The sequence below is a fragment of the Corvus cornix genome, chromosome 5 (assembly GCF_000738735.6).
Source record: "Corvus cornix cornix isolate S_Up_H32 chromosome 5, ASM73873v5, whole genome shotgun sequence".
Taxonomy (NCBI): domain Eukaryota; kingdom Metazoa; phylum Chordata; class Aves; order Passeriformes; family Corvidae; genus Corvus; species Corvus cornix.
In genome coordinates, this window is record NC_046335.1 from 38,893,508 (window position 1) to 38,920,916 (window position 27,409).

Sequence of the window (27,409 nt, forward strand, 5' to 3'; positions counted from 1 at the left end):
ATCTTGAAAAAGTAAAACTTCAGTGCTTGGGGAGACTCGCACGTGGCAAAAACCTTTTGAAAACAGTAGCCTGTGCCTTAGAAGAAGAGGAGCCAGGATGGCAGCAAACTGAGTCCAGCTCTCTCTACCCAGAGTGTAATAATACAAATTAAAGCTGGAGAGATTGGGTTTGAGGCTCTTTCTCTGTGCTGGCCAGGATATCAAAGGAATGATGGTGATGTGGCTCAGGATTGGAAATGGCTAACCTTGGATTTCTAACAGAGACTTGACTGCCTGCTCCACGTGCTGGTGCTTGAGAAAATTCCCCCATGTCTCTTCTGTCTGCGTAAGGAAGGAGCTGGAGTGGCTTCAGGAGGGGCTGGCTGAAAGGTCTGAAAGTAGAAAACACCTGCATATGAAGAGATGGGAGCCAGAAATGTGACCACTGGGGCACAGGGGGAAAGAGCAGTGAGAAGGATGGCTGATGGAAAGAGAGCAGAGTGCTGCTCTGGTATCACAGCTGCATCTAGGTGGAGATCAGGTGGTTCAGCTGGGGGAGAGGAGCAGGAAAATGTCTCTCAGCACATAACCTTCCCTCAGGTTTCCTTTAAGACTGAGAACAGTTGGTCTGAGGTGAACCTGATGGTCAGCTGGAGAATTTGAAAGAGAAAGAAAAATCAGCAGATGCCTTGTGAGCAGAGACGCTGGCTAGGACGGAAGTGTGGTCTCTTAATTTGCAGCAGATGTGCGTGCACTCTCCCAGGGGCCCTGTGCTCTACTGTGCATCTAAGGAATAGACCTGGCTGACAGTAGTGCAGCTAGAAAGGTCAAATTGGGTCTCCTGCCAGGCCAGCCTGAGCCAGGGCTGGTAACCTGACTAAAGGTCACATCACTAAGGGGTGAGCTTTTGTTGCTTGCATCCAAGCAGAAGGTGAGCTGCAGTGGTGGTGATCTGGCTGTAGGATGAGGCAGCATCCTTACCTTCTGCCCCAGGTCAGAGGCCAAATGACAGCCATGCTGCAGAGAAATCATATTTTGGTAGGTGGGGTTTGTGTTTGGAGATGGAGCTCCCCCAAGGCTCCCTGAATGAATGCCGGTGAGTCTCTTGGGTCCTGCATGTAATACAGTTCAGTCTGTGCATCCAAATGGCAAAGGGAATACTTAGATCATCCTCAGGAGGCTGTCCCAGGGTTACCTGTGCATGGTGACCCTGGGGGTGTGTGCTTGTCTCCACGCTAGCCCGGGAGTAACATCTCTTTCCAGTTTGCCTGGCAGGAGACCAAGACTCCTGAGAGAGAGAGCAGGACTGTATGCCTTGGAGGGCTCTGCTTGCTCTTCTCTGGAGGAGCAGCTGACATCCTGGGTCTTGGCCAAGAACTAATACCATTGCCTCAATGGCAGTCAGCTCTGTGGTTTGAGAAACACTGATGAGACTGGGTGTATCTTTAACATTTGAACTGCTAAAGAAGTGCCACTTGTGCCATCCAGGACTGTCACAGACAGGGACTGGGAGCACAGTGGGCACCCAGGGAATAGGGAAAGTTCTCCCATTCAGATACAGAAGTAGCCTTGGGACCTAAAAATACTGATGCTGTCCATATCTGTGCACAGCAGAGCCTGCACAGTTTTCTGAGATAGCCTGCAAAGCTTGGGGAGGGGAGGCAGGGGAAAGAAACCTGCTCAGGTTGGTAAGGAAGGGTAGCAGCAATGAGTACCCACCCAAGATAAAATGCTTCTTGGGACATAGCTGGATGCAAAAGTGGGTCTGCCCTTTCTGGGGAGATACCTGAAACCTTGAGATGTATTTTCCCCCTCCTTTGTGCCTGTGGAAGGCATGTGTATGCTGCTTCTTTAATTCCCTTTGCGGTGCTTGCAGCCCTGGTAAGCTTCGACACGGACAGGGTTTGTACTGGGGCTGCCAGACTTGTTGCCAGGTGCTGCAAACCTGCCATGGGTGCCAAAGCGCAGCGTGCCTGCTCCTGCTGCTCCTGCTGCCTCCAGGCACCTCCCCGCTGCCGAGGAGACCCCTGCAAGTGGCTCTCTGTGTCCAGCCCCTCTCCCGGGGCTGCTGCCTGCCCGCTCGGCCAGCCGGCCCCGCTCCTGGGGTTGCTTCTCCCGGCCTTGGGAGACCCTGGCAGTCCCCTGCACCTGCCCTTGAGGGTGCAGTCTCCAGCTGCGGGCACATCTGCCCCGCCGGCGCCGGCGTTCCCCGAGGCCAGGGGGAGCGGATGGGGTCGGGGTGCGAGGTGACGCTCCCATCTGTGCCGTGCCTGTCCTGCAGCTGCCGCCGGGAGCCGCGGGATGGAGCCTCCGGGCCGCGCCCCCCGCTCCCCCCGCCCCGGCGGCAGGTATGTCCCTCCCCGCCGGCACCGCCAGCATCCCCCTCCCTTCATCCCTCCTTCCCTGCCTCCCTCCCTCCCGCCCGCCCTCCGCCTGCATGGAGAGAGCCACAGAATGGCGGAGCGAGAGAAAGGAGCTGCATCCCCGCCCGCCTCCTCACCCTTCCTGGGGCTGCACCTCGCCTCGCCCCCCAATTTCAGGTACCGGCCGCCGTCCCCCCGCGGAACCCTCTCGGGGCTGCCCCTGTCCCTTGTCCGGGGCAGCGCTCCCCATCTGCTGCAGCCCCCGCCCGCACCGCCGCGCCGGGCCCCCGCCTCCTCCAGTGCTTCTGCCCCCTGCCCGCGCCTCCCCTCGGCCCCCCGCCCCAGCCGTGCCTTCTGCCCCCCGCCCCAGCCACCGCGGACCCCCACCGCAGACATCGCTCCAGCCCCCCCACGGGCTGCTTAGCCCGCCCACCCAAGCCATGTTGGCCCTCACCCCATCCATACACCACTGCAGCTTCCCAGCCCCCTGCTTGGCCTCATGTCCCCCTCCACACACCACCCCCGCCCCCTTACCTGTCTTACCTCCTCTTCAAACACCTCTTCTTCATGAAAGAAAAAAGGTTCAGCTCACTCCTCTCCCCAAGGAAAGCCTTTTTCTAGTCCTTTCCTAGAAATCCCAGGTGCTTCTGCTTCCTTCCTACCGCTGTGAAACAGGAACCCCAAGTGAGACGGTGGGAGAGTGCCAGAATTGATCCTCTTAGCAATACCAAGTGCTCCCATCGATTTGGGACGCAGGGGGCTGTGTCTCCTCCGAAACCCAATGAGGCTTGTCACACGGACTTCCGATGGCATGGGCCAGGCCAGGGATGCCTGGGGGTTTTGGAGCCTCTGGTACCTGCTGAGGGTAGCTCTGGGACAGGGATGTGCTGGGTGGGTGAGGGAGGAGCCCTGCCCCTGCCTGCAGGTACGGTGTTCGCTTGCTGTCGGGGGAGGCTCGCTGCTCCTGTCAGCCGTGCCCTCGTCAGCCATTGCTCTCTGCTTGCCTCTGCCACCCAGGGGTGCTGGAGGGGAGCTGCCTGAAAGGGGGGAATGGTACTAGCTGTTTTGCATGCTGAGATTTTGGGAGGAAAGGAGGGGCCGGTCCACACTTGAGACCACAGCTAAGATCGTGCCCTCCTCCATCAGGCCCAGCCCCTGAGGCTGGGGAACCCGTGGGTCCCTGCGAGGAAACAGGCGGGTGCAGTTGAGCAAAGGTGGTGTTCAGGCAATTTATATTTGAAGGGCTCTGTTTCTGGACCCCCTTTGCTGGTGGCTCCGGGTCTTTGGCAGCTGCCTCCTATTGCAGCGCTGCCTGCGAGAGCTGCTGGGAGCTGTTGCAACATGGCTGGTGTACCCTGCAAAGCCAGCGATGAAACGCTGCCTCTGGAATCATCCACCACGGAAAAGGGGCTTGGCCACCGAGCCGGGGGCCGGAGGCTGAGCTGCTGAGCAGCCTTGGGCCTACCACCTGGCGCTGTCCTGGATGCAGCGGCTGTCCCCTGGGCACCCTCCTGCTCCCCAGCAAGCAGCGATGCCCTGGGAGGGAGAATGAGCTGCTGCTTCTTGCTGTGCCTCAGACCTTTGGAAAAAGAGCCTCGTGTGCTGCCAGCCTGCTCTAGGGAAGAACTGATCTCCGTGAAGGAGGCTGTGCAGCTGGGTGGAAAACTGGGGAATCAAGGCAGGAGTGCAAAATCTTCCTCAGGCACCGAGATCAGGGTGTAAGATTTGGAGTGGAAGAAGATGCAGTGATGTGTCTGAGCCTGGGGCAAGGTCTGGCAGATCAGAGGCGATGTTGTGGCTGGAGTATCGTGTGAGAAGGGAGCCATCCTAGTGAAACACAAGCAGGGTTACATGTCACAGCTTGGTTTGGGCATGTCCCAGGTCCTGCATCCCTGCTGTGGGGCTCAGCGAGGGGCTGTGCCCTGCAGATGAGCTGGACCCAGCAGCGATGAGTGTGGTTCAGGGTGAAGGCTCAGACCACGGCTGGCAGCGAGTGAGCCCTGCCTGCTGCCCCTGCTTGCTGCCTGCAGGATGAGGTACTTCAGATTTCTGCCCTCTGGTACATGCACCTGCTCTCCCAGCTCCGAGTGGTGACACGCCAGCACAATCATTAGGCGTTGGTTGGCTTGAATTGAGAGAGGGCTTGGTCCTGGCTGGCAAGGAGACTGAAGCTCTGAAGAGACCAAGCATAGTGGCCTGGCAGTGATGGTTTGGTGCTGTCTGAGAAGAAGTGGGAGGAAAAGGATGGTGAGGTGATCCCTCCTTTAGCCAGGAGGTCCTCCAGAGGTGTCTGTTCATCACGACAAGAATAACAGCATTTTAGGAGACAGCAAAGAAATTTTAGGAGACAGAAAAGTTATTCTCATCCAGCCTCCCTGTTGTCCTTAAGCTTTCCAAAGCCTCCCAGCAGGGTCTGTGTTCACTGGAGCTCCTTAACATCTTTCTCTGGGACACTGTTGCAGCTCCTTGCCCTGCTAAGAAGCTTTGGCGGTGCTTTGTGGCAAGCTTTCCTGTGAGGGGCTCTCTGGGGCCTCTCTGGGTTGGGGGTCCCTCCACCCAGCATTAGAGGGCAGGGAGAGCTGGCACAGCTGGGGTGCAGCTGGCTGCAGGGCCCTGCAGAGCTCACGGTGTTGCCTGCCCCACTGCCCCCAGGACTGTGGCTCTAATGTAGCTGGAACCTGGGAGGAGGTCACTGACTGATCCCTGCTATCTCCTTCAGCTTTCCCTGATAAAAGCAAAGGGCATCCATCTGGCTACTGGACAGGAAGGCTCCTAGGGAAAGAAACCCTTAGGGAGTTATTTGCATAGGTCAGGAGAGAGGGGAAGGGGAGTCCTGTCAGAAATCACAGCCCTTTGGGAAGGGAGGGGGTCTCTGGGGGAAGAAGTTCTCCACATCTTGTTGGGAAGTTCAAAGACGCACCTTCAGGCTGAGGCAAAAATCAGTTCTTGCGCTGTGGTTTGTTTCATGTGTCTGTCGTGCTCATCTGAAGCTGTCAGGAAAGCCTGTTTGGAGGCAATGAATGAGCTGGGCGTCGGAATGGGGCTACCTGTCTTCTTGTGAGGGGAGACGAAAGCGCTGTCTTCCTCTGATGGAGAGACAGAGGCGCCTTCTCCTCGGTTCAAATAAAGCAGTCTCTGTGGCCATTGAGATGGAAGAAAAAGACAGGGGCCAGCCTAATGTAGGTTAGTGTTATTTTTTCCACTGGTGCTGGTTACAGGACTTGCACACAGCACACGACAGCAGACTGTCAGAGTGTGGCTTGTTGCTGGGCTTGTTGGAGCCCCCAGCTTCATCACAGCATGTTGCCCTGGCCAAACCCCTGCGTGGAAAATCCCCTGCAGTGGCAGTGGCCCGGCAGGGGATGGGGTCAAGAGAGGCACAGCAGCCAGGAGTGAGTATAAGGCTGCTCTTAGGACTGTGATCAAGCTGCTCCTACCATGCACAGGTAATGTCTGCCTCCGTTCATGCACCCGCAGGTGTACTCTTGCTCTCACAGTTCCTGAGAATCCCAAGTTTATCAGTTCTCATGCATACAGCAGGGCTGCCAGCCTTCGGGTGCCTCTTGGCACATCCTTCAGGAAAGCACCCATAACCTGCAAGGGTAGGGTTCTCCCACCCTCACAGATGGGGACAGACTGCCACATACCTGTGATGCCATGGCCACTGGAGAGGGAAGTTGGCCAAAATACACATGTAAGTCCTGCTCAGACTTTCACTGCCAATGATGGAAATGAGAGGAGTCAGAGCTGTTTCATTTTGCTGGTATTTTTAGCCTCTTTGAGAAGCAAGAAAGAAAGGCAGGGGTGGTAATGCAAAACCTTCCTTGTATCTCCTAGGAAGTCCTGGAGCATCCATGTGAGAGGAGCAAAGGGCGCGAGTAATACGGAGGTAGAGATTTCTTTATTCATTGCATTAATTGAGGTTTCAAGCAGATGAGGTGCCTCCAGGCAGAGCTGATAGGGAAGATGGAGTCCTGGATGCTGTTCTTGTGGGGCTGAATGACAGTGACCATAGTATCATGAGTGACATTCACCAGTGGTGTGGCACTGGTGGGGAGAGAGCTTGCAACAGGTTAGCTCAGCAGGGCACTCCAGGCCCTGAGCTGGGCTCCTGTGGACATCACCCACTTTGATCTGTCCAGGAGCAAAGCTGGGTCCCAAATAGGTGGTGGGAGATGCACCCAATACTTGAAGCTCCTGGAGTGGGTGTCAGTGAGAGGCAGGAGAGCAGTGCTGTGATGGGTGGCAGTGGGGATGCCATCCCACTGTGTATCAAAGGGGATGCAGCTGGTGGGGAGGGGGATGCCCTGTCCCCATCTCAGAGTCATGGTGGGTGCATCTTCTAGAGCTACTTTGGCTTCATCCTGATGGGGTAAGGGGTGAGTGGGTCTGTGAGGCATGGGGGTGGTGGAGGATTATCTGAGGCCACTGTGCCAGCAGTTTGTCACCAACACCTGATGGCCCCTCCTGGGAAAGACCCCTCTTTCCTTCATCAGCAGAAGAGGGGTGGGAGCTGGCAGAGCAGCTCACCAGGTATTTCTCTGGCCCTCAACATGGGTTAGAGGTTCGGGAAGCCCAGGGATGATCCTGCCTGAGGCGGGAGTGTTAGGTGGGGGCAGACAGGGAAGGGGCAGTGCTGGCAGCACTGCTCTGCGCTGGCTGGGCTTGCCCCTTGGCGAAGGTGCTCCCCTGGGCTCGGAAGTGCAGCTGGCCATGACACTGGTCCTGCTGTGCTGGAAACACTCTGGCCTTTGCACCAGTGAGTGACCTCACTCTACCTGCTGAGAAGCCGGACAGACGCTCCTGTCTGTGTCCCCTTGCTGTGGGGGACAGCAGTGCTGCAAGGGCAGGAGGAGGCCAGGTGGTGCAGGTTTCCATGACGGGGTTAGCAGATCCCCTGTGCCCACTGTGGGTGCTGAGGAGCCGAGTGCTGGAGCAAGACCAGGAGCCAGGCTGGCTGGCTGGCAGACAGAGGCAGTCAGCATCCCCAGCAGAGTGCAGGGACTTGGCGCTGGCTCAGCTGGGGAGGTTGTTTTTTTATTTTTTTTTCCCCCTCCAGGACAGCTGATTCCATCTATTTTTAATGAGCTTCCCCAGGTTGCGCAGTGAGGATACAGAGCAGCGCCGGCAGCCACAGACTGCGACGGGGCAGGCAGAGAGGCAGCGGGCACCCAAGGCTCAGCTGTCATCTCCCTCACTACTCCTCACAGCGGGCCTGGGGGGTTTTTTTGGTGTGGGAGTGTGTCCCCCAGTGAAGGGGGGTCCTCCTCAATGCAGCTGCCCTTGAAAATGGAGTCGAGCACCGAAGAGGAGAGCTGGCTGGAAGATCAGTGGGAGAAATGGTAGGGGACCTGCTGGGCCTAGGGGAGGGGGGACCGTCTCGTGGGCATGCAGGGGAACGAGGGGCGGCCCCTTGCTCCTGGGCGCATCACCCTTCTCTGTGAGTGATGGCCACAGGACAGGAGGAAACTTGGCACCCAGTTGAGCTCAAAGTTTTCCTGGCTGCGCAGGGAGCTCTGTGACAGTCAGGCACCAGAGTGGCAAAAGGCATCTGGACACATCCTGCTGTGCCTCAGCACTGGCAGGCAGGGCCAGTGCTGGGGAACTGCTCAGCATCTCCCCATCCCTGCGAGCACGGACAGGGCTGCCTGTCCCCATCCCAGAGTGGGGGGCACTGCCACCCTGTCAGGCTGCTCCTGCAGAGCCAGGGGCCCCTGGCAGCCCCTCGGCAATGCTGTGCCTCTCGCTGGGATCCCGCAGTGCCCACTGCACTCCCACAGCATGGCGGGTGGAGGCCCTGAGCTTTAGCAATGGATCATGTCCCACCCTGGTGACCCGTGTAACTGGAGAAGAAATCAATCTGTGCTTTGAAGGCTCATCACGAGCCTCCTGCTCTGCATTGCCTCCCTCCCATGGGGAGCAGGAGGAGATGGGCGAAGGGGGGTCGAGGCATCCCACCCTGTGCTGAAGGCTGTGTCCTTGCACTCCTGATGTGTCTTGCAGGGGCTGCCTCCAGGGGTATGGTTGTTCCCAGTTGTCTTCACCCCAGGAGACCACTACTAGTGGGGTCCTCAGAAATAGAGGGAGGATGCTGATTCCCCCATGGTCTTCTCCTGCTCTTTTCCCTTTCCAGGACCTGGGATAGGGAAGATGGGTTGGTGCCACTGCAGGGGGGAGCCCCAAGATGTGCAAGCAGTGCTTAAAGTGAGAGCGGGAGCTCTGCAGGTCACAAAACACCATTCTCATTCCTTTCTCACGGCACTGCTGGGGGCCAAGCCAGAGAGGGGTGATGAGCTTGGCATAGCCCTTTCACCCAAGTATCTCCCAGCTGGAGGAGCTGGGAGCAAAGGGAAATGGTGGCAAGCAAAGCAGTGCCCATGGCCATTCCAGACAAAACTCAGGGGTCTGAGTAGGTTGGCCAAGGACTTTTGAGTTGGGCTCTTTTATTTATCCCTGTGGTAATGAATAAGTGAGGAGAGCATTTTGGTACCACCGTGTTGAAATGTTTTAATGCTCAGAAACCAGGAGCACCTCACCACTCTCCCGGGGCTCATCAGCGCATTTTCAGCTGCTAAAAGGATATCTCTTGTTTTGAAGGGGTGTAATGAGTCCATGTGGATGGGCCTGGCAGCTCTAAGGGGCCCCTGAGGCCGTGCAGGCCAGCTCAGCAGCACCAATGTTCACAGGGATGCCCATAGTAACCCTGGGGGGTGATTTTTGTGTAGAGGGAAATTGCTGCCCTTTCCTACTGCAGGCACCTGGGCTGGGACATGCCCCCAGCTGCAGCTCAGGGTCTGGTCATGCCATGGCTGAGGGGTTTGCTGTGCTTGCAAGCTCTGTGGGTCTTGATGTGGTCACCTGTCCCAGCAGGTCCATCCTCCAGCTGTGCCCTGTCAGGACCCCCAGCCTCTCTCCTTCCTGTACCCCTGACGTTTGCCCTGTTGGGTGTCTGTGCCCAGCTGGGACAATCCCAGCAGCTCCCTGGGATGGTGTGAGCAGAACAAACCTCCTGTGATAAGGCTGGCTGTACTGTCCATGTTCTCCCAACCTGCAGGTCCCTGCTGTCTTTGGTCAGGCAGGGACTGCTTTGGGACACACTCCTCCTGCCTCCCAAGAGCCACGGACCATGCCAAGCCCAGCCACTGGATGGGGACAGACCTATCCCCTCTGGGACCGAGCTGCCTTCCCAGTCTTTCTTCCCAGTAGAGACTGGGAGAGCCTCTCCCAGGGTGTCAGTGCTCCCAGCCCATGGCACCATGGCACCCTGCACCCTCCTGTCCACTACTGGGCAGTGTGTGACCATGCCATCTCCACTCCCTCCAGGCTCACCCATGACATCAGCCTTGAGGAGTTTGAGGATGAAGACCTCTCTGAGATCACTGATGAGTGTGGAATCAGCCTGCACTGCAAGGAGAGCCTGGCCACCCGGGTAAGTGCACTGGGGATGGGGAGAAAGATAGGGATGGGCAGAATGTGCCAGGGGGGCTGGCAGGACCATCAGCCCCCATGCAGGACCACCAGATCCCCAGATGAGTGATGCTTCCTCAAAGAGCCCACTGCCATGGCCCTAATCCCCTCTGCTTGGCAGTGCCCTCTCCTCACTCCAGCACAGTGCAGATCCTTTCTGAGCCAGACAAACTCCGGGGACAAAAAAAACATCTCAAAGCTGGTGCATTTTGGTTCCCACTGTGCTATAGGGGTTTGATTTTATACCTCAGGGATGAGCCTGAGGATTTGGGTGCACATGGGGGCATGTCCCCATTTGAGCAGGATGACCAGCAAGCATCTGGCACCTGACAAGCATGCTCAGGGATCAAGGGCATTTGCAAGGTGGCACCAAAGGTCCCACATAGGCTGTGCCTCCTGTCCCCTGGACATGGGGATGCAGCTGGACTGGCATGGTGAGAGCTGTCCTCTGCTCACCCGAGGTGTTCTTTGTGGCTTCCTAGCTAGCTTTAGCTAGAGCTGTTCACAGGTCTTTGGGAGGCTGGAGACCTGGAGGCTCCCAAAACAGGGATGAAGGAGGTAGCTCTGACCCCAGCAGGCAGCAGGTGGAATAAACATGGGAGCTGGGAAGCCTGTGCAGGTGCTGCAGCTGGGTCTCCCATCCATCTCAGAGCACACTGTCAAGAACCTGGTGGGGTTCACACCACTATTTGAACTTACCTAGAAGGCCATGGGGGCAGAAATGTGGAGATAAATTGATAGTTACATTGGATTTGGAAATAATGCAGGGAATTTTAAAGTGTTAAAGGAAAAGGCACGTCCTGAGCATTCTCACACCAGGAATCACACACACACCACCTGAGACTTTTAACTGCTGGGACCAGAATCTCTTTGCAGTGGGCAGCTCCAGGAAGCTGACAGGTGCCCTTATTGACCCCTCACTCAAACACACACTTACTCTAAGGCTGACACCTCCTCCTTCAGGCTCGACCCTAGGTTTCTTGTAGCAAAGCCCCAGGCTCAGATTTTCTAAAAAAAAATAGTTTAGAGCTACAGCAGCAGGTCAGCTCAAGCTGGGTGCCTGTGGAGAGGGACCCTGAACAAAGAAATCCCTGGGCAGTTGTACCCTTACAGCTCATGCACCCACTCCTCAGACACTCCCCATGCACCTCTTGGTCCAATGGTGATTTTTGGTCTGGGGTCTTCTAACATCTTACTGGGTTCTTTCTCTGTGTCTGTGCAGGCAGGCCATACACTGTTCTTATCTTGTGGAGTTACAGCTTCTGCTGACAGCTGGAGTCTCCTTGTCTTCTGGTTTGTACTTCTGGTGCACCTGCTCACTGACAGAGCATGGGGAAATAAAAAACCCTAGGCTTGGGATAAACACTACTCAGCAACAACCACAGCAGCATCAGTGTGGTATCAATGCTCGTCTCATAAGAAAGACGAAACACAGCACTGTACCAGCTACTAGGAAAATTACTAGGAGAATTAACTCAATTCCAGCCAAAAACATCTCTAGGTGTAAACTCACAGCTTGCAGCTCAAGGCTTCAGCAGATCCAGCTACTGATGCTAGGCAAGTAAAGCTGAGCAAACAACATACTAGATCACACAGTATTATAACTCTGTGAACCCATTCTAACTCATTCTACTTAAAACTTACTTATTTAAGCTAAGAACTAATACCTCTCAACACAGAGTTTCTGCATTTTGTCCATGTGTTTCATGCTAAAGGATGCAAATGCTGGAGGAGCAGCCAAGTGGTTTGAGCGTCATTCTGTCCCTCAGAGGAAATACTTCCTCTGCAAAACTGATAAAGACCCAGCGAGGACAGGAAAGGCACAAGAATTTGTCGCAGATTTAAAATTAGAAAGTGAATTTGTGTCGTTTGGAATCCCTCACTGCAGGCAGGAAGGTACAGGCAGACCTCATCTCTGGGAGGTGAAGGTGTCTTGCTGTGCTCCTTGGTCTAATTCGTGACCTTCCCAGCACAAATTTCTCTGTTCCCAGATATGGGGCTGCTGCTTGATATCTCTGCTCCAACTGCAGCCTCCTCCTGCTTCAGGATGTTATGTCCAGACTTCCCTGGGACAGTCTGGGCTCATGGGCTGTGTATGCTAAAGGAAGGAGGGATAATGCTGCAGGCAAACCAAGGGCAAACCCAGTGCTGGGCATCCATGAGGGCACAGCCACGGCGAGGGCCCGGCATTGGGAAGATCCTCTTGCCTGCAGTAGGTGAGGCAGACAGAGACTGTGGGTGTGTTGCTGGATTCTTCCCATTACCCGTCCCAGTTCCCTACTGCTGATAGCACCACTGGGCTCAGAGCAGGATTTTTTTTTCTCTACAGACTGCCAGCCGTTGGCTGAAGTTTGGCAGGAAGGGGGGACTTGAAGCACAACTGCTGCAGCCCTTCCTTGAGGCGGGGGGAAAACAGTCCCTTTTGCCCATTTGAAACAGTTAACTCGGGCATTCCTGCATCCCTGTGCTGCAATACAGAGACCTGACCCTCAGGAGAGGGTTTGCTCAGGCTCTGGGAGCGAGCCCCATGCCTTCCCTGGGGACAGCTCAGAGCTGCTTTACACAAACGTCTGGGTGCACTGAGAGTCTGCTGGGGCGGGAGGGGGATGCGAGGCTGCCGTAGGGGAAGCAATGAGTTATTCATAAACACAGCAAAGGAGGAAGCTTATCACGCTCAGGAAAAATGCCTGCTAAAAATATGTCCAAATGGTTTATATGGGACACTGAGGATTGCCCGAGGAGCAGAACTGAAAGTGGTGACAACAATGGCTGTGAGAGGGCCTTTTCAATCCCGAATGTCAAAGGCGACAGCCAGGGAGCTTTCCAAGCTGATTGCCATCCAGAGCGAGCTCGGGGCGCCACGGTTGCAGGATCTGCCTGATGGAAGCAGTCAGGCCCAGAGGGAGCAGCTTGGCCGGGTGTGCACGCGGCGCGAGGGACAGCAGATCAGTAATGACCAGCGGGCAGCATCAGCCAGCTAATTGCATCGTGTGGGGCTGCCTGGGGGTGGCGAGTCAGGGACGCTGGCACCAGGGCGTGAGGGGGCCATGCTGATGCCCTGCCTCTGGTGAGTTCCTGGTGCCAGTGCCACAGAGCAGCTGTGGTACGGAGGGTGGAGGGTTGGCCCAGGTCACCCCTGCAGTGCCAGGCAGCTGGTGAAAGCCTGGCAATGGAGCAATGTGAGGTGAAAGCAAGCTGCTGGCTCACTGGATCACACCAGAGCAGAGAGCGATGGGCAAGGGGGAAGCAGGATGTGGGGAGCACCATGAGACATGGGGCTGGAGTCATCCAGCTGCCCAACGGTGTGTCTCTGGAGAGATGGGCAGGCACAGTAACTCAGCAGCAAGCAGAAAAGGACTGACAAGGAACAAGGGGATAAACCCTGCCCGAGGGCTGTGAAGGTGACTCTTGGGGGGGGACAGTCAGTGACCTTGGTGAGGTGGGGGGTCTGGGCAGATCTGGTTGATGACAAAACCCTGTGGCAGGAACAGGCAGCTGGTGCAGAGGTCAACACCCAAACAGAGATGGGTGTTGGGGGTTTTTTTGGTCCCAGAAAAACAAAGATGACCTCATTATCGGCTATTTTAGCAGCTCTTCAGAAACAGTGGCTTAGACACACAGAAACTGCAAGGAGGCATAGACTGATGTTTGTGCAAGAGGGAACTATCCACTGATGAGGCCCACACCTCATGGATGGGAGACCATGTACTAAGAACGAGGAATAATCCCACATGTGGCTGAAAAAAGCCTTAATTTCAACAAGAAGTCCCCAGTGAATGAAAAGAGAAGCGAGGGATAGGCTGAGGAGCAGGCTCGGAGGAGGAGCAGAGGTGTCTTTGGGGCTGTTGAATGGCAAGGCAGGAGCCCAGCTGCAAAGGAGCAGGGGCCACCACGGTGAGGGATACATCCTCCACCTCACCAATGGCAGCGGTCAGGTTTGCTGAGAGGGATGGTTGCAACAAAAGCACCAGACTTGGGGTTTGGCCTTGTTTTAGTGGTTTGGAAATCCAGGGTGACAAACCCTGTTTTCAGCAAGATGGATCCCAGCAAACAGCCAGGCAGAGGTTAATAAGAGTTTAGTGCCTCATCTATTTTCCAGGAACTGTGGAAAATGGTTAATGCAGGAATGAAAAAAAAATTTAAAAAAGAAACACCTTTCTTAGAAATACCTAAGAGCATGAGAACAAGCACCCAAAGGGAAAAGAGCTGACGCAGGGCTGTGCTGAGCCTTCATGGATCTCCATGAAAATGTCTGACCGAGCCATGAAGATACAGATATGTGGAGGAAAAACCCAAACCACTATGTGTTCTCAGCATAATAATACTGCTAGAAATGCCAGGGGCTTTCTCTTGATGTTCAGCATCACTGATCCAAGTGTGCCACTGCTGCTAGCCGCTCCTGGAAGGCCAGTGGGACCCACTGCAAAGAGGGAAGCAGCTGCCATGACCCTGTGATCCAGGGACTGGTGGGGAGCTGGATGCGCAGGCTGGGAGCAAAGGATAGGGCACCAAAGTGGCTGCTTATCCCGTGCAGCTTTTCACAGGCTGTGCCATAAATGTGATCCATGGCCAGCTGTGGCTGTGCCAGGCTGGGGCAGAGAGGCTCCTCCTGGCGCTTTGAAGCCAGCCGGTGGTAGGGAGGGGGGTACAGTTGTGCCCTCTGCTCGGCAAGTCCCCCTTGCTTCCCTGTGCTCACAAAATGCTTTTCCCAGCTGAAGGTTTTGCCACTCCTCCTCTGACAGTGAAGGCTGTGAGAGTGGGGGAGCAGGGAAGAGCCTTTCATCACTCAAGCAACATCTTGCATATCACCCCACTCCTCTTGCAAGAGCCTTTCATTCCTAGGGAAGCAAGCAGCTTCCTCAGGTGGGCAGCAGCCCCCACGCAGGTGATTCCCCAGCTTAGACCACTGTTCCAGGGGTGATCTCAGCACCTCTCAATTGCAGCAGGGCTCGTTCTGCTGCAGCCCCCTGGAACCATGGATAACAACATTGGGACAATCAGAGAGAGACTAGTTGCTGGGCACTGGGACTTTTTGCCATTGGGACGGCACCATGCAGGTGGGAGGTAGGATCACCAGCATCACATCTGTCCCAGGGATAGGTCTGTGAGGAAGCACGAGTGTCCCCGTGACTGCATTGAGGGCCGGGTGTGCATCTTGTGTTCATCCTGCTGCAAGATTTGGGCACTGGTACTGCTCTCCCACACACCCTGATCTCTCCCACAGGGTGAAGGGACTTTGGGAAGTCACCTCACCATTGCATCTGTGCTGAGACATAAGCATGCTCAAGATGACCTTAGGTGACATGAACTTGTTCCTAGAGGGCTCCCGAGACAGTCTGTTCTGGTGGAGCAGTGTCCTTGCAGTTAGAAAGGCTTCCCAATGTCTAGTCCCCCCTCTTGCTTTGCAGATCACTGCATGTCTCACTCACATGGTAAGGTGATTGATTTCTGTGGGGTTTCAAAATCACTTTGTTGAGCTACAGGCCATAAATAATACCTGCAGTGGCTGTAGTTTCCTCCCAGCTTTTGAACCTGGAATGCTGCACCCCTGCTAGGGTGCCCTTTTCTTCAGAATGAGCAGATCTGCTTTTCTGAATCCTTCTGGGACTTTTCCCTCTGTGAGTTTTCCAAGTGATTGCTACAGCTACAGGATTATGGAAGCAGCATCATTAGCAGTCTAGGTTGAATGTCACCAGCTGACTCCAATACACCCACCTTGGCTAGGTATAATCTATTCTGTTGGCATTTCCCTCCAGTTCTTTTCCCGTGCCTCGGTTTCCTTGTTAAAATCCATGTGATTTGTCACAGAAGACTGGTGTCACAGAAATGCAGAACTGGTGGCATGGAGGCTAATGCTCAAAACAAGGGATTTAAATGTTTAAAGCCTCAAGAGGACGAGTATCAGTGGCAGTGTTTCTCCAGTTGCTCACCCACTGCAGGATGTCAGCAGGGGCACTGGCGGGAAATGGCTCTCATGAGAGGGTTTGTGTTGTGCCTGCAGCAGGCAGAGTCCTGCCTGTGCTGGCTTTTGTCTGACAGGTCATGAGCTGGTAGCAACAAGAGCTCTTGGAGTGGCTGCCAGAGCTGCTGGGGCTGTTTCTTCTCCCATGGCTCAAGGGGCATCCTCCACGCGGCTGAAGACGTGGATATTGTTCAGCTGCAAAAACCAGCCCTTGCCCACCTCTGCCTGCTGATGAGCTTGCAGTCGCCACAAACAGCTGATAACACAGGCAATTCAACTCGCTGATGCCAAGTTGCCGCCTTTATTGCTGGCTGCAGCAACTTGTGCATGTGCAAGCTCCAGTTAATGCAAGGAAGGGGCCTTGGGAAGAAAACCACTGACCTTTAAACACACGTGGGGGGGACATTGGTGCCTCTTTGCCCAGCAACCCAGCCACAAGCAGTGTGGTGGCTCAGCACTTGGGCCCAGCTGGGACAGTGGGATGGGGCACCTGCTCCTCACAGTCACCACAGGCCACGGTGGCCACCCTGCTCCAAAAGGGTACAGGGGAAAGAGTGGAGCTGCCGCCAGCCAGAACGCAGCCATCACCAGCAGGTAACTGGACAGCCAGTGCCAGGCATCCCTCCCATATGGCCTCAGGTCCCGATATATGCAAATGCAAGGAGCAAGGAGCAGGCAGAGAAGGCTTGTCCTAGATGAGTAAGACAAGGGGGATGGAGCTGCTCATCCAAGTGGGCATTACAGTGAAGAAGGAACCTGACTCCTTTCAGAGGTGTGCAGTGAAAATTTCAACCCTGTAGAGAGAAAAAGTAGCAGTAGTGCAGCACACAGTGCCAGTACCCAACACGGTGGTGAGTTCTCCATCTGTGAGGATGTTCAGGTGTGATGGGCAAGACCCCAAGCGACCTGCTCCAGGCAGGGGGTGGACCAAGGCTTATCAAATTGATGACATGCTTGTGTGAGTCCCAACTGCCAGGACAGGAACCAAGAAAGGGCACAGTCTGCCTTGGAAGGAAGAATCATAGGGCAGCCTAGGCTGGAAAGGACCTCAAAGGATCACCTGGCCAAACCTTGTGTGGGAAAGGGAGTCTGGGTGAGACGATCTGGCACACTCTCTAGTGGCGTCTTGAAAATCTCCAGCGATGAGGACTCTACCATTTCCCTGGGGAGGTTGTTCTGCAGAATGGTTGTTCTCGCTGTAAAAAAAATGTCCTTGTTATGTCGAGATGAAACCTGGGTGTGCACGTTTGTGTGCTTCGTAGTGAATGTGACGGCTGCATGTACCTACAGACAGGCACCTGCCGGGGATGAGGTGCCGGGGAGCCCCATCAGCAAGGGAGGAAGGATGCTGCCCGCACCTGCCGGGGAGGCGGGGAGGGGGCGCGGGGCTCCCCGGCTGCGGGAATAACATCGCTGCCCCTTTAAAAGGCAGCGGCCGCGGGTGCCGATGCGGCGGCCCCGGCCCCCCTGCCCGGCCCCGGCGGGAGGCGCGGCGGCCCGTCCCGCCCGCCCGGTGGCCTGATCGCGGGCGCTAATCCCGGCAGGGCCATGTGAGCCGGGCGGGCGGCGCGGCCCGGGCGGCGGGCGGCGGGGAGGCCAGCCGGCTGCAGGCCGAGATGCTCCAGCTCGACCTCATCGACGCGGCGGGGGACACGCCGGCCGAGGAGCAGACGGCGCCCGAGCCGCTGCAGAAAGACCCCCCGGCCGGGACCACCGAAGTCTACAGGCCGAAGCGACCCACAACCCTCAACCTCTTCCCGCAGGTGCCTCGCAGCCAGGTGAGGCGGGATGGTGGGCTCGGGGCGATCGGGGGGTGCGGAGGAAGAGGAGGAGGGGGGATGCTCCCGCCGTCCGCCGGGGGCTTTTGTCTTGGGCGGATGGAGGGAGGCAGGGCGGGGGTGGGGGGAATAGAATGGGATGGCGGGGCTCGGCTCCGCTGCCCGGGGGTCCCTTCTCACCGCCGCTCGTGTCCCCCGGCCGGAGAGAGCGACTGAGGGCCCGGGGGTCCCCAGGTGCCGGGGAGCTGAGCACGCCCTGCCGGGCCGCCCCCGCGCACCGCCGAGCATCCCAGCACTGCGCTCGGCGGCGGTTCTTTGAGAGGGCTTAGGCGCCGGGTGGGTCCTTCTTTCATCCCTGCTGCCGAGGTGGAGAGGGAACACTCGAGAAATCGTGTCGGGACTGAGATGTGCCCCAGCAGGGTCCGAGTGGCCTGGCAGAGAGCCGTGGTAGGGGCAGGGTGGGAGCTGCGAAGGGCTCCCGTGGGATGGGGAGCAAACGAGACATGGATACCGAACGCGTGAATGAGCCATCGCGGGACGGGGCACCACGCCACGGGCTGGCGAGCCCAGGGCCGGCGCCAACAGCTGGCTGGGCTCCAGCTGCCCCAGGTTGGGGCAGCACCGGTTCTAGGGCAGGTTGCTGACACCAGGTGCCCCATGCCCGGCAGCGGGGACCTGGTGGCCTCAGCTCCTGAGCAGTGGTGCTTGGCAAGAGAAGCATTAATGTCAGAACCCCGTGCAAAATTTGAGAGACAGAAAAGCAACGCCCAAAATGGTGGCCAGGAGGACAAGGGGGTTCTGTTGTCTTGTTCATGCTCAGATTTTGTACAAGATTTTGGATGGTTTTACCCAAGACTGCCTGCCCCATACAGCCATGGTGTTACTGTCACCCCTGGGGTGGATGGTGTTCTGGTGCCCTCATGCTGACCCCCCAGGCAGCGGCTGGAGTCCCTTTGCCCTGTCATTTCTGCAAACTTCACAAACCCACGCAAAGTGTGCGACATGCAGGGCTATTTTTGCCACCCTCCTGCGTTCAGCTCTGCCTTCTGCCAAGTAGGAGGATTTTCGTCGCGGTGACGTTCAGCCGAGGAGCATGAAGTGAGAGGCAGGTGTCCCCGTGGGTGACAGATGGGGAGTAGTTGGAGCTGGGTGTCACCAGCCCAGCACCGGCAGCTGATGCCAGCTCTCTGCCTGAGGCCATGGGTGGGAGGAGGAGGAGGAAGGCACAGAGCCAAGGATAGGCGCCCGCAGGCAGCTGGCACCAGGGACAAAGGCAGCAGGGCTGGGGAGGCGGGGGGAGCCCCACTGAGCATAATGGACAAGGGGACAGCAGCAGCCTTGTCCCACCCTGTGCAGGGACCCCAAGGAGCAAGTGGCATGTGGCAGCCACATCCAGCTGGGGGAGGTGGGGAACAGCAGGGCCCTCTCCCAGGCACTCAGTCCCAAACAGTGTCCAGGAGTGGGAGCAGGCCCCTGGAGAGAGATGGGGGTGGGGGGTGTTGCAGAGATGGTAGGTTGAGGAGGGGAAGCCGGTGGTGGTGGAGGCATGGGCACAGCTGAGCTGAGGACGTGGGGAATGGGAGAGGTGGCTTTGCTGCAGCTGGCAATAGGAGCCTGGAGCCAGCAAGGATGGTGGCACAGGACTGGGGCATGGCTGGCCAGGTAGAATAGTGCTGTTGGTAGGATCTAGTGAGAGACTGGCTGTAAGGTGCTTGGGATTCCTGTTCTGGATGCCTACCTCTAGCCAGAGGCAGTTTCTCCCTGTCTACATGTGGTGCACTGAGGAGAGGACAGGGTGCAGGGCATCCCCTGGGGATCAGCCTGAAATCTGTCTCCAGTTGTGAGACACTGCATCCTCTTGGCCTGCCCAGCTCCCTCCTCCTGCATGTAGTCAGAAGAGGGACCATGGCCATGCATCCTCTCTTGAATGCCCAGTTGGGGTACCAGGTACTCTGCCAGACAGGACATTCACAAAACAAGGCGTCATCTCACCCTCTGCTCTTGTGAGGCCAAGATCCAGCCTGGTGATGTCTCAGTTGCTGCTGGGCTCTGTGATCATCATTCCAGGCAGGTGGCCTGGAAATGGTGAGAGGAACATCCCCAACTCTCCAGAGGGCAAGAAACAGCAGTTGTTACTGGCTAGGTTCATCCTCTAAGACTTTGTGAAGGTCTCTCCACCCTGGCTGGGCATTACAGACCCCTGAGTGCTGTGGGGCCCTGTGGGATGGGTGGGCTCAGTGAGCTGTGCCTCCGGTCGCAGTCCAGGCAGCCAGGCTGGCTTGTGTGTGCTGGCCCTGTGGCACTCTGCACACAGAGGCCGTCACTGTGACAGCTTGCCTGGCCTGCATCCCGGCCCATCGTGTCCCTGGGAAAGGCTAGCAGGGACGTGCTGTTATTTGCCTTGGCACAGGAGGGATTCATGGAGGCCATGGTGGGAGGTTGCCAAAGCCCTGTGAAGGGGGTCTCTCCTCCCCACATGGAGACAGGGATCTGGCAGGCATGGTTCAGCAGTGTGTGGCATGATGGAATTTTGGGGCGAAGGCTTCCTTCATGTCGGTGGGGAAGCAAAGTAAGGACAGAGAAGCTCCTGTGCTGCTGGTAACAGCTGCAGGTTGATGATAAGGCTGTGAGAAAATCCAGGGAGTCCCAGTGGGGCTTTGGTACTTGAGCAAAAACTAACAGTGTGGAAAATGCCACTGCTGCAGCTGGGGCAGAAACACTCGGTGCCCATAGGAGGGGCTGGGAGTGTGCAGCCAGGGAGAACTTGGGGATGAAGGAGTGGGTGAGGGCTGGCGCTGCACCAGGCAGGATGTCACACCCTGTGGAGGCAGGTAGGGAGGACTTGTCCCCCATCTGCAGGAGGGTTCTCGTTAGAGGGGACTTGGTGCCCTTTGGTCCCCCGGTCTTACAGCGAGGCTGAGCACGTGTTCCCTTGTGCACATGCATGGCCAGCCACCCAGGGCTGGGCAGGCAGGGCACAGCACCCACAGAAATTTGTCCAAGCGTGGGAGCGTGGATGGCCTGATCCTGCCTCTCATCTCCAGCTGTTCAGGATTGACATCTGCTAGTGAGCTGTATACGTGTGTGTGTGTGTGCATGTATGGATTTGTATGCATACATACTATCTGTGTGTGCCCCTCAATACACCCAATACCGATGTCTCCAGGGGCAGGCATTAGTCTATCCAGTAGCTGGCTCCCAGCTGAGCAGCAGCACAACACCTGGTCCTTGGGATTTCCCCCATTTCATTAAGTTGGGTGGTTTGAAGGTAGGCAAGGCTGGCGGGATGGGAACAAAGCATGCAGGCAGGCTCAGGTCTTGAATTTTTAGTCTTGGGACTGTCCAGCTATGGGCTCCTGCAGCTGAGTTCCCCTGGTGGATGAATTCAGCCCAGCTGGCTCCTTGCCCACCCTGCTTCAGCCATCATGCCAGCTCTTGCAGCAGCATCATGGTGAGACGTGGGGCTGGCGGGGGGTCTCCCCGAGCATCACATGCCCCAGCATGCCCAGCTGAGAGGGGAGCTGAGTGGATGCTGTGGACCCAGGGAGGGATGGGTGCCACTGTGCCACATGCTGTTTACTGTTTGGGCTATAAGGCAGCTTTGTTCTTCTCCTCAGGACACTCTCAATAACAACTCTCTGGGGAAAAAGCACAGTTGGCAGGAGCGGGTGTCCCGGTCATCGTCCCCTCTGAAAACGGGTGAGTTCTCAGGCTTTTGGCCAGGGTCAGCTCCTTGCACCCTTTCATGGTGCTCAGGAGCCTGAGGCAAGTGGTGCTGGAGCAGGAGGTTGGGGAAAACATACCACATGGATGCAGGATGCATGTCCATCTTGCTCTCCACAGTTACCTGAAAGGAGGTTGTTAGTGAGCTGGGAGTTGCTCTCTTCTCCGAAGGAGCAAGCAGTAGGACAAGAGGAAATAGCCTCAATTTGCATCAGGGAAGGTCTAGATTGGATATTCAAAAAAATTTCTTCACTGAAAGGTTGGTCAAGCGTTGGAACAGGGAGGTGCTGGAATCACCGTCCCTGGAAGTGTTCAAAATTGTGTAGATGTGGTGCTTAGAGACATGGTTTAGTGGTGGACTTGGCAGTGTTAGTGGCTGGACTTGAGAATCTTAGAGGTCTTTTCCAACTGAAATGATTCTATGATTCCGTGAGTCTGGGTGGCATCCCTGGACACCTTCCCCCTCTGCATGGCTGTCAATGCTGCTCTCCTCTCCCTCCAGGTGAGCAGACCCCTCCCCATGACCACGTTTGCCTGAGTGATGAGGTCAATCACCAAAACAGCACAACCTCCACCAAAGACCGGGGCATATCCACGGAGAGCCCATGCCGGCGCACAGCAGCCACACAGATGGCCCCAGCCTGCGTTGCCTCGTCCCGGCTGCCCGAGAAGCACCAGGCCACCAGCCGGGCCCCACCACATGGTGCCAGCGTCGTGGTGGTAACGAGGGGCCCCGAGGCCCACCGGGACCGTATCCGCTACCAGACGGATGTGAGGCTGGAGGCCACAGAGGAGATCTACCTGACACCCGTGCAGAAGAACTCGGACCCCCTGGAGACTGACAAGCCGTTCCTGTCTCAGTCTAGTGAGAACCGCATGTCCATCAGCTCTGACATTGACACCTCCGGCTATTCAGCCCTGGCAGGGAAAACCAACCCCTCCATCAGCGAGGAGGACGAGGTGCTGGACTACATGTCCTCCCCTGACAAGACAAACCTGCCCAGGGCCTCCTGTGGTGGTGGGAGTGGTGGTTCCCGGCCAGGGCACAACCTCCAGAGAGCCTCCGTGAGTTCGGACACCAGTGCCCTCTCCTATGACTCTGTCAAATACACACTGGTGGTGGATGAGAACGTGCAGCTGGAGCTGGTCAGCCTCAAGCAGTGCTACTCGGGCTACAGTGATGAGAGCGACTCGGCCACAGTCTACGACAATTGCATCTCCTCACCCTATGAGTCGGCCATTGGCGAGGAGTATGAGGAGGATGCGCTGAAGCGTGACTCAGTCTGCCTCTCCGAGGATTCCACCCCCGAGGCAGACATCCACTTCTCCAAGAAGTTCCTCAATGTCTTCATGAGTGGCCGGGCACGGTCCTCCAGTGAGTGCTGGGCACTGGGGGGAGGTGGGCTGGTGGCTGCCTGCCTGGGCAGCCCTGCCTGTCCGTGGTACACGCTCAGGAGATAGGAAGCCACCAGCAGACATGAGCCCCAGTTCTGCTTGTTGCAGCCTGTGGCTTTGTCCCTGGTAGTCCAGGAGGCATGGTGGGGCTCGGAAAAACTTTGTGAGTGTCAGATGGGGGTGGCAGTAGGTGTTTGAGGCTGCTCAGGAGCTCCAGCTATGCCTCTCCCACCTGTGGCAGCACATAGCTTTATCTTGGATGAGCCATCCTGCAGGAGCCTCAACAGACTGCCTAGCCCATGTCCTCTTGGCTGTGATGATGATCCCTCAATGCTGACATGTCCTCCTCTGCCTTCATCCCCAGGTGCTGAGTCCTTTGGGTTGTTCTCCTGCATGATCAACGGGGAGGAGCAGGAGCAGACTCACCGTGCTGTCTTTAGGTGAGCTTGCAGGCACAGGCAGTGTCCCCAGCCTCTCGCAGGGGAAAGCTGGTGCTGCACTCCCGCCAAGGTGGGGCTAGCACAAACTCCAGTGTTTCTGGTGTGGGAAGCCCTGGGGAACAAACCAGTGCCTGTAACTCATGCCCTGCCCAGGAGCAACATTTGCCCAGGTTGCTGCGTGGGCAAGACCTCCGAGGGCAGCTGGAGCCTCTGAGGAGCAGCTTGGGTGGTGCAATAGGAGATACCCTTGCATTAGGTGCTGGGATGCTGCTGCCTGTTGAGCCCAAACCTCCTCCAATGCTTTATTTAGCGTGTCAGGTCTCTATGGCTACCAGGGCACTGCCTGGGTTGGTGGTGGGTGTCCCAGCAGTGTGCCAGTGAGAAGGCCACCAGCACTGCTAGCCAGCCAGCTGCTACTGCCTCTCTGCCCAGGTTTGTGCCTCGCCACGCAGACGAGCTGGAGCTGGAGGTGGATGATCCTTTGCTGGTGGAGGTACAGGCAGAAGATTATTGGTATGAGGCCTACAACATGCGCACAGGAGATCGGGGCATCTTTCCTGCCTACTATGCTATTGAAGTCACCAAGGACACAGACCATGTAACAGGTACCAAGCCTCTGTGTGCAGACTGCTGATGTCTCCATCTTGTACCACATCCTCCCTGCTGAGCAGTCTGGTGCTGAGCAGGGGGCTGGGGGGAGGACCAAACTGGGCATCCAGCAGGAAGCAATGAGTGGCTTCTGCTGTGAGGCTGGGAGTTGGTACCTGGTGTTGAGGGAAGCTTTTCTTGGGCAGGGAAAAGCACAGGGGTTGGGAGATGGGGGGGGAGGTGGGGCTCAGCCCATATACCTGGTCACTGGAGATGATCCCTGCCATGTGCTCTCTCTTCCAGCTCTGGCCAAGAGCAGCGACTGGGTGGACCAGTTCCGGGTGAAGTTCCTTGGCTCTGTGCAGGTTCCCTATCACAAGGGCAATGATGTGCTCTGCGCGGCCATGCAGAAGGTAGTGTCCCACACCATCCCAGGGAGCAGGAGCGCCCGCTCCTTCTGGCAGCAGGGCAGAGCCTCAGTGGGGAATCATCATCACTGCTCACAAGTCCCACGGCTTTGTGTCTCTTCCGCAGATTGCCACCACACGCCGCCTCACTGTGCACTTTAACCCACCCTCCAGCTGCGTCCTGGAGATCAGCGTGCGCGGGGTCAAGATTGCTGTGAAAGCTGACGACTGCAAGGAGCACAGCAAGGTAGTGCCCCGCTCTCTGCTCATCTCATCCCTTCCCTGATTGCTGCTCTGAGCTGGCTTGTGCCCTATGTGCTACAGGCCATGTTTGCATATGAAAATTAAGGGTCTCCACCACATGTCTGAGGGTGTGAGAAACACCATCATCAGCATTTTAGGCCCACCATCAGGGTCTCCTATGCCTCACAAGGCTCCAGCTCTGGGCAGTACTGCCAGCTGATGCTCTCACAGCTGCCAGGCATGTCACTGCGCTGGGATGCTTCGAGCTGAGCTGTACCCGGTAATCTGTCAGCTGCTTCTAAACCTTTCTGCTACTATTTTGAGTGGTGTCCTCCAGATCTGCCCTGTAATCTCTTTATCTGGCAAGGGCAGGCTGCTGATTAGCATTCTGCATAAGTAGCCTAGTAGAGCACGTTGGGATGCTGAGCAAAGGCAAGTGAGGGTTTTGCAGCAAGCTGATGGGAAACCTCCCTTCCAGCTGGGGGATAGGAGTAGCTCATGACTCTGAGTGCTGTGACAGAGCTGGGCTGAGGTTCCTACAAATCTTGCTTGTACCTAGAGGATGCCATCAAGTTAGTTGTGCTTTAGACTTGTATAAATAAGTTTTCGTTTCTGGCTGGGACCCTTTGACACCCGGGCTTGAATGACTTGTTTCGTTCTAAGTTACCCATTCACCTTGTATCTCCTGGTGTTTCAGAGAGCCTTTTTACTGAAGAAGGAGGGCTGTGTGTGCTGGTGAACAGCAGCACTGACTCTAGCCTGAGTACAGTCTGACTCAGGGCCTCCAGGGAAATCCTGCAGGAGCTAGTGGCGGTAAAGGCAGCTGGGGTGAGAGCCAGCAGGGCTGCCTGGAAAAGCTCCCTTTGTTCAGGTGCTTGGAGCAATCCTGAAACTGCTGCTGATAGCAGCCCAGGATTAGGCTCCAATTAATTTCACTCCTCAGTCTCCAAATGCGCATTTCCAGTGGCCAGAGACCAGCTGCCCTGCAGGGGGTGGGGAGAAAAGCTCTGACAGTTCCCTTCTCTCTCTCCCCCAGGTAAACAAGTGTAGCCATTTTTTCCAGCTGAAGAACATTTCCTTTTGTGGGTACCATCCAAAGAACAACAAGTGAGTAGCAAGGAAGTGTGGTGCCACTCCTGACAGCAGTAGCTCAGCAGAGGGGCTTTGCTGCCTTCCTGCTCCCTGGGGGTAGCACAACTGGGGCTAGGAAGGAAAGGAGGTTTCCCAGAGCCCTAGTTTGGAGGGCTCCCCTTCCCCTGTGAGCCCAGCGCTGCAGACATGGTCAGTGGCATGACCCTGGGATGGCCAGTAGGATTTATTGGGGGGAGGTTCAGGTCCCAAACCCCTATGCTTAAGGGGGGGGTACACCTCAGAGAGGCGGGGGTACCTGTGCCTGCTGGTCTGCTGGTCGAATCACATCCACTCTCTTTGCCCTCAGATATTTTGGGTTCATCACCAAGCACCCTGCTGACCACAGATTTGCCTGTCATGTCTTTGTCTCGGAGGAGTCCACGAAGCCACTGGCAGAGTCTGTAGGGTGAGTCCTGGCTGGGCAGGGAAGGCTGGCTCATAAAGGGCAGGAGGAACGAGACAGCCAGGCTGAATCCTGCCATCTCCCCCTACATGTGGGGCTCAGACCTGGCCCCAGGCTGGCACCTCTTCCCTCAAGTGAGATGCTTTGTGTGAGAGCCAGGGCTTACAGGGCTATGGGCATCATATTCCTGACAGTACTGGAACAAGTCCCAGTGCAAGGCTTTGCAGGCAGATGGCTGGAAGTAATGCACTGTGCAGGGAATCAGGGAGACCCTGTGGCTCTGAGGGTAGCTCTGGAGGCTAATGCAGGAGGAGCTAGGAGCTGGGGTGTCAAACAGGACACAGGGTAGGGAGTGAGAGTCAGGATGGAAACGGGGATCTATAATTGCCTTGTGGGGAGGCTGCTGCTAAGCTTCACCTGGTGCTGTGTTGCAGGAGGGCTTTTCAGCAATTCTACAAGGAGTATGTGGAGTACACGTGCCCCACAGAGGACATCTACCTGGAGTAGGGGCTGGGACAGGCACCTCCTGCACAGCCAGGGCTGCAGTCTCGCCCCTTCCCCGTGTCGTGCATGGACAAGAGCTGCTTTGAGCCTGGAGGAGGAGCGGGCCCGGGGCAGGGCTCCCCGGGGCACGGAGCGCCGCCTCTTTTCGTGACTCCCCTTCCTCGGGCTGGGGGGACGGGAGGGGGGAGGGCTGGACAAATTGTGTTTATTGTACAAAATACTCTTAGTTTATTCTATTGGAGAAGCACCTGCTGGGTGCCCTACTTGTGAGTGGTTGGGGGGGGCAGTAGCGTGCTCATGCCCTTTCCAGCTGCAGGCTGGGGTGACAGCATCTCCTCCTTGTGACCATGGCACAGCTTCCCGTCACATCCATCTGGGGTGACTTTTAATTGCAGTGGCAGAGTCAGTCTCTTGCAGAATGATGAGACAGCAGCTACAGAAAACAAGACCCACATGCTGGCTCCTGCCTGGGAGATGGGATCACCTCCCTGCCAGGCCCTGTGGAGATGGCTGCTGGGCAGGGGTGGCAGAGGAAGCCCCAGAATCTCCTCTGCCAGAGCCAGAATGAGATGAGACAGCTTTCCCCTGCCTCTGTCCCCACCCCTTCCATCTTGTATCCATGCCCTGGGGAGAGAGAAAAATTCCCCTCATACCTCTCTGCAGTAACTATACCCTCGAGAGGGAAAGCCTTTCTCTGCCCCTTCCCCCTCTCCCCCAAGCTGCTGGTGGCAGAGGCAGGGCAGGGACACCCCAGGTCAGCGGGGCTCAGTCCCTGCACAAAGCTGGGTGTCTGCCCGAAGTGGGGCAGGGAAGGGCTAAAGCCTGCAGGGAGCCGTGCGAAGCACCAGGGAGGTAGAAGAGCTCTCCTGGTCCCTGCAGCCAGTGGTCTTTGTGCTTCAGCTGGATCTGCTGTGATGGCAACAACTATTAAATATGATGGTTCATGGAGCAGAGCTACTGTGCTGTTTGTTTCCCACTGCAGGGGGTTTGGGCCCTGGCTCCTTCTTTCCCTTGGGACCCCAAGAG

At 56.7% G+C, this 27,409-nt stretch overlaps 1 protein-coding gene across 2 annotated transcripts; it reads left to right on the forward strand.

The window, feature by feature from the left end:
* The first annotated feature begins 2,399 nt into the window (after positions 1–2,399).
* Positions 2,400–27,336, forward strand: MAPK8IP1 (mitogen-activated protein kinase 8 interacting protein 1). 2 transcript variants are annotated; one of them, XM_039552362.1, is made up of 12 exons: positions 2,400–2,519; positions 9,666–9,771; positions 17,316–17,549; positions 21,167–21,248; positions 21,775–22,647; positions 23,032–23,107; positions 23,540–23,712; positions 23,999–24,108; positions 24,230–24,349; positions 25,382–25,452; positions 25,784–25,882; positions 26,314–27,336. In XM_039552362.1, the coding sequence occupies exons 1-12, from the start codon at positions 2,434–2,436 to the stop codon at positions 26,384–26,386; spliced, it is 2,103 nt and encodes a 700-aa protein (XP_039408296.1). In that variant the 5' UTR covers positions 2,400–2,433; the 3' UTR covers positions 26,387–27,336. The 2 variants fall into 2 exon arrangements, with proteins under 2 accessions (XP_039408296.1, XP_039408297.1); XM_039552363.1 differs by lacking the exon at positions 2,400–2,519 and adding an exon at positions 7,543–7,684.
* The last annotated feature ends 73 nt before the right edge of the window (positions 27,337–27,409 follow it).